We start from the raw sequence: 12,232 nt of genomic DNA on the forward strand, positions 1-12,232 counted from the left end.
ACCATGCGTTATTTTTTATAACACATGGTTGTTTACACATGTACGTGTGTTAACAATTTCAAAACATACGACTGGCTACTCCTAGGTGATGACCAAGTCACCACTGCCATACACCCAATGAAAAACTATACACGATGGAAATCGATTATATTGTGACGTATAGTTAACCTGACATCATGGGTTTGTGACGCGTAAGTTAACCACAAATGCAACGGCTGTAAATAACTTTAAGTCGAAGAAGACTTAAAAACCTGGATTTTGAGGATATGCAAGAAATAAAATAATACATTCGTGTCCGTTAGATACCATTTGTCTCACAATTCGTTGTTTAAAAACGTATTAAACTTATCGTTAAGATACATTTTAAAACAACTCGTGAAATAATGCATGGTATCTAACGGCCATTCATGTATTATTCTCTGTCACACCGGCAACCAAAGCATCTTAATTAGTGTATGGTGTCGTTTCTTATTATATACTTTCCTCAAAAATCAGATTTAATAATTTTATGAAGAAATATATTTTAATTATATATACCAAGTGCACATAAATATTTGTAAAAAAAAACCCCAAAACTTGCCAATATTTATGATGTAATTTGTTTTGAAGATGGCTAACTGGACTATTTAAAAACATTTCAAGGCCAGAAGGTGCAGTTAGAATGGGTTTTAATTTAAATGTAAGAAATAATATATATATTTAAACCTAGCCAAAAATCGGCACTGCAGGTGGGTTTGGTTTTGGGTTTTTTTTTATTATTTTTTTATTGTTTGTTTAGTTTATTCAAAATGTTAAATTTATAAGAATAAAAATTTTGACATGCTTTTATAAGGCCAATTCATACTATCCTGGGTAGTCCTTGGATACAGGCTAATGGTTAGTAGTAGTGTTAAAATTAACAGAGTTGGAGCTGGTACCAGTCAGCACAGAAGTCGACGATATAATTTGATATGATGTAATTTGTTTTGAAGATGGCTAACTGGACTATTTAAAAACATTTCAAGGCCAGAAGGTGCAGTTAGAATGGGTTTTAATTTAAATTTAAGAAATAATATATATATTTAAACCTAGCCAAAAATCGGCACTGCAGGTGGGTTTGGTTTTTTTTTTTTTTTTTATTTATTGTTTGTTTAGTTTATTCAAAATGTTAAATTTATAAGAATAAAATTTTGACATGCTTTTATAAGGCCAATTCATACTATCCTGGGTAGTCCTTGGATACAGGCTAATGGTTAGTAGTAGTGTTAAAATTAACAGAGTTGGAGCTGGTACCAGTCAGCACAGAAGTCGACGATATTACCACAATATCACCAAAAGCTGTGGAATGTGCTGTCCTGTCTGTAGGAAAATGTATACAGAAGACCCTTCTTGCTAATGGGTAAATGTCGGTTACCTCTGAATACAACACGTCAGAATTACCAAATGTTGGACATCAAATAGCCAATGATTAATTAAACAATGTGCTCTGATGGTGTTGTTAAACAGGGAGAGAATTCAGTGGAATCATATTCAGACTAAATCAAAGGAAACGTCTTGTTAATTACAAAACATTTAAAATATTCACAACAAATAAAAAACTAAGAACAATTCCTGAAATAATTTATTTCTAAGACAGGATCAATGTAAATATTACAGTGAAGGACGGTATACTAATATCACAATACATTATATATCACAGTAGAGCCTAACATTATTTGTTTGTAAATAAATAACATATGTCACAGGAATATGAATAAACTAATAAGCAAAAATTACTTAATTGGAATATATATCACAGCCATGGGGAATAAAAGCTTTACAAAAAATATCAACAAAATAATTTGTAACAACTAAAGAATATTTTAAATCAAACTTTAAATCATGGATACATGTAGTTTAAATGTTGTTAGGTTTGGCTTTAGTAACTGTAATTTGAAGATCACTCATAATTATGTAATGGGGCAGCTTATAAATGGAAACAACTTGTATCAATGGAAATGTTTTCAATGTAGCTATAAAAAGTAACATGGAAAAACCTGATCACAGTATTCTATGTGTTTTTGTTAACAATTAACAGTCTGTAACAGATTATATTATATCGTATACATACATGAACAAATAACTTTACAATTTTAAACCTGGAGGTTAACTACGAGATGTACATGTACATGTATATAGATTGAAAGAACTACACCAGTTCCATTCTTATCGTTAATAATAATAACTTTTTTTTATATAATACTTTCTTGAGTTATGTATGACAGCCACTGATGTTAAAAATGTTGGACTACATTGTTAGAATACTGAATATGAGAAATGCATATTAGTCTCAGTTATATGAGGTAGTCTATATTGTACATTGAGACAAAAAAATAATATGTAATTAATACACACTATTTATATATTTGAAATGGTGCATGTACAATCAATTTAACAACAAGAAAAATACTAACACCGATTTAAAGTTTAACCAAATATTGTAAATATAATTTATATATGAATCAGTATCATATAGGCATACCGGTATGTGTACATTTTTGTGCTGTGTGTCTATAACTAGTGGTCATCCACCCTCTGTGGGGCATGTCAACAAGTCAAAACCAACACAAATTGGTTGTTCATGATATATCGTAATACTTTACTATTTCAAAGTATTTTAGTAGTACAACCCACTAACAAACAATATGTTCCAAAGAGGTAAAACACTATAATGAGATGTCAACATGAAATTTGTCAGTTTCTATTCCTTATGATAACTTCACTGCAGTCTATTCTTTTAAACATAATTATTTAGTAAAACAAAAATCAGTATTAACCTGACTATCCTTTCTTAGGATTATGTCCTTTCTAAAATAATTTTCAATAAACATTCACCAAAGCATATGACAAATGAAAATTATTTCACTCAAAATATAAACTTTATTTAATCTGGATGCAAATAAATAAGCTTTCAATAAAGTATTAAAAACAAACCAATGCATAGTTTATGTTCATCTTTTTCTGAATGATTCTTTTGTTATCATTAGCTGCTTTACCTTCAGGACATCCTGGGTTAAACATTTCCAGACATTTCCCACCAAGAAAACTGCATTTGGGTTTTTTCTACAATGTGTGATTTGTGACAGATCATCTGCATTTTTATAATGCACATATATTACAATAGTGATGGGTATCTTATCTAGATGCAACATGTATGTCACCTATCAAAAAGGAAATTAAAATATACACTTCGTTCATTTGATGCACTACCTAAATGTTTGTTGGTGATAATGTTTTTGGATTGAATTTTATTTCCATATTTCAAAGCCAATCTCGGCTGCCTAGAATGGTAAGATATCGATGGATGTCAACTGTTGAACCATGGGCAGCCTCACCAATAATCCTGGCAATTACATGTTCTGGAATTCCAAGGTCGTAGCCTTCATTGTGAAGTTTGGTACTATCCCAAACTCTGTTTGTTGGAAGTGTGCCTGCAATGTAAACAGAAAAATTATCAGATTATACATGTATATGATTTGTCCTGACAGTTCTTCAACCCATTTTAATTGTAATTTTTTTTTAAAGTTATTGTAGGCTGGTTTGGAGTGCCAATGTTTTCCACATGTATTGAGACAAGATCAGAAAACACTGACTGTTACCAAATGCTAGCTGGCTGGCAGAAAAATATAATTACATAATATTGGACAAGATATATAGAGAATAATACATGAGTGGCCGTTATATATAGGCCATTGTTTTCAAATATAACTAACAAGCAAAAGCGAGTTTGATATGTTTTTAAACAACGAGTTGTAAGATAAATGGTATCTAATGGACACAAATGTATTATTTTATTTCTTACATAAGTTTTAAGCAAATTTTAACACCTTTTAGGACTAAAAGTTATTTACAGCCCTTGCACTTACATGTCACAGACAAATGATTGTCAGGTTAACTATACATCACAGTGTAATCAATTTCGATTGTGCTGTTTTTTCATTAGATGTATGACATCAGTGACCTGGTCATCACCTAGGAGCAGCCAGATGTATGTCTTGAAATTGTTGACACACATATATGTGTAAACAAGTATGTGTTATAAAAATAAACCTGAATCATGTTCTCAGCAACAGGTGTGTAAGAAAATTACGTAACACACATAAGGCAACTATGAAAATGTAAATTTAAAGTGTATGATAATACAGGCTGGTTAATATACTGACCTGTATGTCCTCTATCCTGATCGTACAGAGCATTTGCCAAATGCATAAACCTGGGGAACCATTCCGCTTCATTTTCACGATGAGAGACATTTCCTTGGTTCACCTGTCTTCTCATATTCTGAAGAAAAAACCCACAGATATCTTTTAAAGTACTGGTGTTTAAAGTATTTGAAATATAAAGTCAATTAAAACCCAAAACATATTCCTCACCTCACAAAAAAGTAAAGAGGCACATATATTGGCCATCTCAAAAGTTATTCCTGGTCCATTTGTATATTCAAATGTGTTGCATTTCTATTTACACTCTTCATCAGTGTTTCTCATATTCGAAACTAACAGGCTATTATTACACGTGGTTAAAAATCTCTTGGTTCATATCAAAGTGTTACATCCCTCTAGCAACATAAAGTGGGACGTAACATGATGACATTATACGATTGGCACACTATGACCGTACCGGAATGTTAATCAAACAAGTTCAGTTATATAAATTGAAATTAATTATGGGTAACATAAAGCTCATGACAATTGAAAATTATTTCACGAGGGACATAAATATGATACGAAATGGAAGCTTGTTTGATATTTTATAAATTTGACATAATGCTGGTACTTACTTCATACTCAAGTTCCAGACCTTGCAAGTTTTGATTCATTTTGTCAATGTTATCTCTATGTGATTTCTGGGGCTCATCATACCGCTGGGATTGGACATTATGATCTCTGCGAGGTGACTGAAAGAACAATCAAACACATGTTGCTTACCTTTTGTAGTAAGATTATGCTGAATACTAAGAACATAATTATCCAAAGATAGTCCAAATTAACAAACTGAATGTATTTGTTTCATTTTGTTTTTAAATTTACAATATTACATCCATGCCAAGTATTACATTAATTATGTGCAATAATGATGACTACAATATACATGTACCAGTATGCTATCACATGGAGGTGTTAAATGATCTAGTAACAAATGTAAATATCCTCAATATATTAGGACAAATACATTGCTAAATTAACCCAAATCAATTCATCACATATACTGCAACACATTTTGTTATTGTTATTGATGTGCCTAGGTAAAAGTGTCTAATAGTTATCGCCATTACTTGAAGATCCTATTTGAAAAATGCAGGAATATATATATTTTTAATTTTCCGCTTGCATAATAAGCAAAATGTGAGTCAATGACTGCAGTCCAACTTAAAACAACTTACATCTTCCTTCCTCCAAAGTGGTGTGTCAGGAAGTCCACCATCAGCTGGTTTTGGCCAGTTTGGCACAGGAGACCGGTACTGTTTGGCATAGTCTAACGGCTTCTTGCTGTCTGGCAGATGCAAACCAGTATGAGCGGGTTGTACACGTTCCAAGAACTGGACAAATTTTATCCAGCTGTAAGGTAAAATACCAAATATTAGAACACTGTTTTTAAATAGGAAATGATAATTCAAGAAATGTAACTGAGGAAATAATTAACTCTTCTTCAAATTGTTTTTACATATTAATACTGATTTTTAGATTTTTCAATTACTTATATATGTACATGTATAATAAAATAATCAATAATGTCCAAAACTTTTTTAGGAACCTGCAATTAATTTAAACTAAAAATAATCAAATAACTGAAAGATAATTAAAGTTAAGATGATAAAACTTCTAATTTTAATTTCTGTGCAGTTTATTAACATGCATGAAAACAGCTACCAATTAATGTCTTAAAGCTAACATGGCATTATATGTCAGTTTTATACATTACAGATCCGCAAAACTAATGTAAACCTGCTTTAAAAAAAATTTAATCTCATTCCCAATACTTATTATCTGCACACTATGTTTGTATTAAACTATGACAAACATTAGACCTGCACACTATGTTTGTATTAAATTATGACAAACATTAGATCTGTACACTATGTTTGTATTAAACTATGACAAACATTAGACCTGCACACTATGTTTGTATTAAACTATGACAAACATTAGACCTGCACACTATGTTTGTATTAAACTATGACAAACATTAGACCTGCACACTATGTTTGTATTAAACTATGACAAACATTAGACCTGCACACTATGTTTGTATTAAACTATGACAAACATTAGATCTGTACACTATGTTTGTATTAAACTATGACAAACTATTAAACTATGACAAACATTAGACCTGCACACTATGTTTGTATAAACTATGACAAACATTAGACCTGACAATTAAATTATGACATTAGATCTGCACCCTATGTTTGTATTAAACTATGACAAACATTAGACCTGCACACTATGTTTGTATTAAACTATGACAAACTTAGATCTGTTATGTTTGTATTAAACTATGACAAACATTAGATCTGTACACTATGTTTGTATTAAACTATGACAAACATTAGACCTGCACACTATGTTTGTATTAAACTATGACAAACATTAGACCTGCACACTATGTTTGTATTAAACGATAACAAACATTAGACCTGCACACTATGTTTGTATTAAATTATGACAAACATTAGATCTGTACACTATGTTTGTATTAAACTATGACAAACATTAGACCTGCACACTATGTTTGTATTAAATTATGACAAACATTAGATCTGCACCCTATGTTTGTATTAAACTATGACAAACATTAGACCTGCACACTATGTTTGTATTAAACGATAACAAACATTAGATCTGCACCCTATGTTAGTATTAAACGATACCAAACATTAGACCTGCACACTATGTTTGTATTAAACTATGACAAACTTTAGACCTGCACACACTGTTTGTATTAAACAACAAACATTAGACATACTGGTACTGGATTCTTGGTCTTGACCCATCTCGACTAATGTCTTCACAGCGGTTCAAGATCTGGTTGAGAAGAGAGTCCTGGAGGGGAAGTCTGTTCAAGCGACACACTTCCTTGATCTGTAATCAACAAAGCCACTAGTTCAGACAATACCACACAATATACTCTACTAATTAGTACTACCTGTTACAGGCAAAATACATTTTTAAGGTGCCCAACTACAGTATCATGCAATATTATTCTTATAAATATAATTATATATGGGTGTACATAATAGATACTACCGTATATCTTCGCCTATAAGTCGAATTTTTTTCACCCAAAAATTATTTTACAACTTGGGGGGTCGACTTATAAGAGGGTAAAAAAATTTCAAAAAAAAATATTACTGTTTTGGGGATTATTTTACAAGTTTTATTGTTGAAGTATGCCATGTATTTATACTCAAATATGTTAATTTGACACATTTATTTTTTATAACCTATTTTTTTTGGCATTAGAACGGTTTTGGTTATGCGAAAAGGCGTACGATCTCACTCACATGCCAAGACAACAGTCCACTTAGTTAAATTAACAGCCATCACTAATAGTAAAAATGTAAACAATACTAACTACCTGTTGCCTGAGTTTATTTTGAAATCTGGTCACTGGCATTAATGGTTGTTCAAACAATGTTTTGGCGGTGATTAACTTCATGAATATTACTGAGCTTTCCCTTAAAATAGACTGATCTCTGCAGTTCACCATCTAGAGCAATAGGTTGCACTATACCAATTAATTTCCGGCTGGGTCGAAGTTCGAGGTGTACCGAACTTTTGATAGAGAAGTTAACACCACAAGTCCTGTGATTGGTTATAAATGTGAGTGTGTTGGTTGTAAAAAAAATTAGTTTCATCTGGGCTAAAAATGTATGCAATTTTATTTGATGTAGTACCACCGTGTCAAGTAGCCTTGTGCTTGGAACATGTATGGGGTACCTGTAAAAAAAAGTACTAAAATTTTGTGCGAAACTAGGGGTGTTGCAGAAACATCTGGTTATACCGAAAATGAGCCATGAAAGGTACCATTTTCTGCAGTTAATACTTTGAGGTAGGGGTTGTAGTACTGATATTTATGGGTCACAATTTGGTTGATATATTGCATATAGTGTTTTTAAACGCAAACGTTAACATGGTCGCCTATGGGATTTGAATTGGTATAGTCCAACCTATAGCACATATTCAGTGCATAATAAAAAAGATTATGATTTTTGTGATTTAATTAAATTAAACTACACTATTTGATTAATTAGCCGTCACTCGGCCATGCAAGTTCACAATGACCTTGACCTTGACAATAATTACTGTACATAGCTCTGAATGGAGTTTGAACAAAAATTAGCACTGAGGAAAAGTTGGTTTTGGCCTATAATTCATACTATACAGATTTGAATGTTCTTATTTACATGGTGTTTGACTTGCCATATACAACTGCTCTTAAATATGTTAATATATCTAGGCAGTCTGAACTTAGATTTTAATAGCAATTTATTTTTATATTAAAAATAACATGTGCCAATATTGGAATAATGTCTTTAACTTCTATAAACATAGTTAATGTTTCATGTGTGTACTTCTGTTAGCTTAACTTTTAAAGACCTTGATTTTTATTGTCCTTTTGGCATATTTATAGGGTGCTAAGTCATATTTTAGACAAATTTGTAGTTTTAGGGGAAACATTTTTTTACTTTGAAGAATTTTTTTACCAAAGCCATAATTAAATTTTTTGTCACTATTGTGCCTTCTGTTCTCATTTATACATAACAATAAGCTTGTTAAACATATCTTTAGGTCTCCAGATCAACTCTTTTTTAAAAATAATCACTTAGTTTGCTCCCATGAAGTGTATTTTAAGTGTATACTAGATTTGGAACCAATTTTTCCAGATTTGATTATCTACCTTGGTGTAATTTGATGATTTATTTTATTGTTAATGCTGTATTATCCAATGTTAATAGCTAAATGATATGCTGGATTACAGATTGTAGGAATACATCCAATATACATATTGTATTGATCTGGATTAGAAAATAATGCAATAAAATAGATGTTCGGGTAATTATGTCACTTAAAAACAGGTTTTTTTAGTAATGAATCAAAAATAAATATGCGAAAGCTGCATGATAATTCCAGATATAACAAATTTTTAAAACCTCCAACTACAGTAGGGTATACATAAAATATAGTCAGGAATATTGGTGGCTGCCAATGGTTTTGATGGTCCAATTTGAAAATCTGCATAGCTGATGGATTTGAAATTCCCGCACATGGTAACTTGAAGATGCCCACACTCAGCATACAGGATTTTCTTCCAACAGTGATGTGCAGGACATTAAGTCATTACTTCATACAGATGCAGTCATGTTGGTTTTTCCTTCCTCAGACATTGTATTTTTTAATACTGATATTTCTTTGATGTGCCTATTGAGGTCTTCATAATCTAGGGGTCAGTCAAGTACATGTGTTTCAATGGAATAAGTTTAAGGAGTTGAGGTACTCTGAATAGCCATGCTGTCTCTACATATATAGCTGAGCACACACACACATCTGACAATAAATATCTTCAGGAGTATTATTTTTTAAAAAATTATTTTTTCAAATATGACATATTGCATTTGTACAAAACTGTACAAAATACATGTGTTTTGTGAGGTGTACATTAAATTAGGTTGCACTGTAGAAACAACAGTTTCAGTGAGGTTGTCAGTTTATGTCAGAAGACACCAGATCCTGGTTGTCATAAAAACACATGATTCACCACCTTTTGAAACATGTATGTTATCAGTATAGGTTGCACTATACCAATTAATTTCCGGCTGGGTCGAAGTTCGAGGTGTACCGAACTTTTGATAGAGAAGTTAACACCACAAGTCCTGTGATTGGTTATAAATGTGAGTGTGTTGGTTGTAAAAAAAATTAGTTTCATCTGGGCTAAAAATGTATGCAATTTTATTTGATGTAGTACCACCGTGTCAAGTAGCCTTGTGCTTGGAACATGTATGGGGTACCTGTAAAAAAAAGTACTAAAATTTTGTGCGAAACTAGGGGTGTTGCAGAAACATCTGGTTATACCGAAAATGAGCCATGAAAGGTACCATTTTCTGCAGTTAATACTTTGAGGTAGGGGTTGTAGTACTGATATTTATGGGTCACAATTTGGTTGATATATTGCATATAGTGTTTTTAAACGCAAACGTTAACATGGTCGCCTATGGGATTTGAATTGGTATAGTCCAACCAATAGGGACACACATCATTTGGTACAAAAACCAGTGTACTTTCCAGAGTTATCCTCCTTACATGTATTAATATGGCGGCAAAACGTGATACTTTCAGTTTTATCGTAGTGATCTGTTGTCAGTGTTTATAAATAAAGTCGTTGTCTGTGCACAAAACCATCTGTACAGTACTATACAGTAACAGTCAAACAGCTTTCACTCTCTACTAAGGGAATATTTCGTTTTGATGCTATGTAATAATGATAGTTTGATTGGAATAGTCTGATTATATTGCGATGTACAAAACGTGAAAACCGAAGTTTGTAAAATAATTTTCTTTTGTTCAAATATTATTGTTCTCATGTGCTGAAAATAAGAAATATTTCAATATTTATAAGTAGTTTTTCATGGGTCGACTTATAAACGGGTCAATAAAAAAATACGTTTTCAGGGCTTGAAATTAGGGACTCGACTTATAGCCGAGATCGACTTACAGGCGAAGATATACGGTAGTCATTTAGAACATGAGCCAGTCCACTTCATTTATTCAGTAAATATTGTTTTAAAAAATTCACAATTATCAAACTTGAAGTATATGAATGATAATTAATACCCCACCTCCTGCCTCATAAAGGTGTAATCAATTGTGTAGTGATTAAGCAATCAGACTGCAGGCTGATAGGTACTGGGTTGGTCTGCCGGTACAGGCTTCAACCTAGAGCAAGTTTAACGACTCAGTAGGTGAAAGGCCACTATACAGACTTCTCTCTCACTAACAACTAATCAACTATCCTGGACTGATAGTCCAGATAGTGTGCCCAGGACAGTGTGCTTGAACCTTAATTGGATATAAGCACGCAAATAACTATAAATAAATGAATGAATGTTGATCTTGTAAGAAATATTTTTATAAACATTTTTTTATTTCAAAATGTGTACATGCTGGCAGTATACTTTACCCCTTAGTGTATGGTTTGTATGTTCACGACTCCTGCGCTAGTTCCAACTTTGGCGACTCCGGAGCAGTCACCGACTTTACAGGTGGCCCCCGTTGAGTCACAGGCCCAACCAGTCGCCGTTGCAAAGAGGAAAGCAACCGCTCCCCCGAGCTGGCAACCAGACAAGCCATGCCCTCCTACGCAACCACTGAAACCCAACGTTCAACAAGCTGGAATGTGATCACTGCAGGCCGGCAAGTTAAACCATCACTTCAGTCAGCTTGTGAGGAACATCGACGACGTCCGGCAGGTCTTCAGTCGCCCAAGCACGAGGCCTGCCAACCGTTGCCAGCTAGTCGTGCAGGGGGAGACTTCGCTTTTCACAAGGTCAAGCTGCAAGAGGGACGTGCGGCGGTGTGTGTCACCGTATGCCACCTGGACAACCCGATGCTACATCGAATCCTTAAGGAATTTGCGGGGATAGACTACCGTCCAAACACCTAAGTGTTAGCCGGGTCAGTCTACAGGCAGTTCCTCCCACGGCTTGACACCACCAACTTAATTGGGTCTCCTTAAACAACCTCCTACCAACCTCCTTTGTCTCCATGAGTATGGACTTTTTGTCAGACTTAAAATTTTCGGCCGTCACTTTGAAAATTTTGTTTATTTTTTTATAAATAGTCTGACACCCTTTATTTTTAGCAATCCGTCTAAATTGCTCAAATCACCTTCAAACTCTGGATGAGCACATGGGTATTCTCAACTGTGCTAAATTTTCAAAATTCCGCCCACCTCAAACTGGCCCCACCCCCTCCTGCCCCGGAATTGGTCACTGAACCTTATTTGGATATGGGCACGTAAAAAGAGTTCCCATACCAAGACCAAATTGTTTAATGTGCACATTCAGAGCAAGCTGTTTTAGCGCACGCCTGTCCTGGGCACAGGTACCAGCCTCTACCGGTTCATCCGTCCAGGACAGGAACCATACCAAGAACAGGTGACCTGTTTTATAATGACCTGGGCCACATTTTACAAGTGTTAAAATCACCTTCAG

The 12,232-nt window shown here is 33.5% G+C and overlaps 1 protein-coding gene across 5 annotated transcripts in view; it reads right to left on the reverse strand.

Moving 5' to 3' along the window:
- Positions 1–1,586: 1,586 nt before the first annotated feature.
- The window catches only part of LOC121375469 (uncharacterized protein C1orf87-like), a 50,029-nt gene continuing 39,383 nt past the window's right edge, over positions 1,587–12,232 (reverse strand). For all 5 annotated transcript variants that reach the window (XM_041502938.1, XM_041502939.1, XM_041502941.1 and 2 more), the window contains 5 exons: positions 6,988–7,103; positions 5,402–5,576; positions 4,799–4,915; positions 4,182–4,299; positions 1,587–3,449 (listed from right to left, as the gene is read on the reverse strand). In XM_041502938.1, the coding sequence (XP_041358872.1) occupies positions 3,280–3,449; positions 4,182–4,299; positions 4,799–4,915; positions 5,402–5,576; positions 6,988–7,103 (696 nt within the window). In that variant the 3' untranslated portion in view covers positions 1,587–3,279. The remainder of the gene's footprint in view (positions 3,450–4,181; positions 4,300–4,798; positions 4,916–5,401; positions 5,577–6,987; positions 7,104–12,232) is intronic.

Source organism: Gigantopelta aegis, chromosome 6 (genome assembly GCF_016097555.1).
Source record: "Gigantopelta aegis isolate Gae_Host chromosome 6, Gae_host_genome, whole genome shotgun sequence".
Lineage (NCBI taxonomy): Eukaryota > Metazoa > Mollusca > Gastropoda > Neomphalida > Peltospiridae > Gigantopelta > Gigantopelta aegis.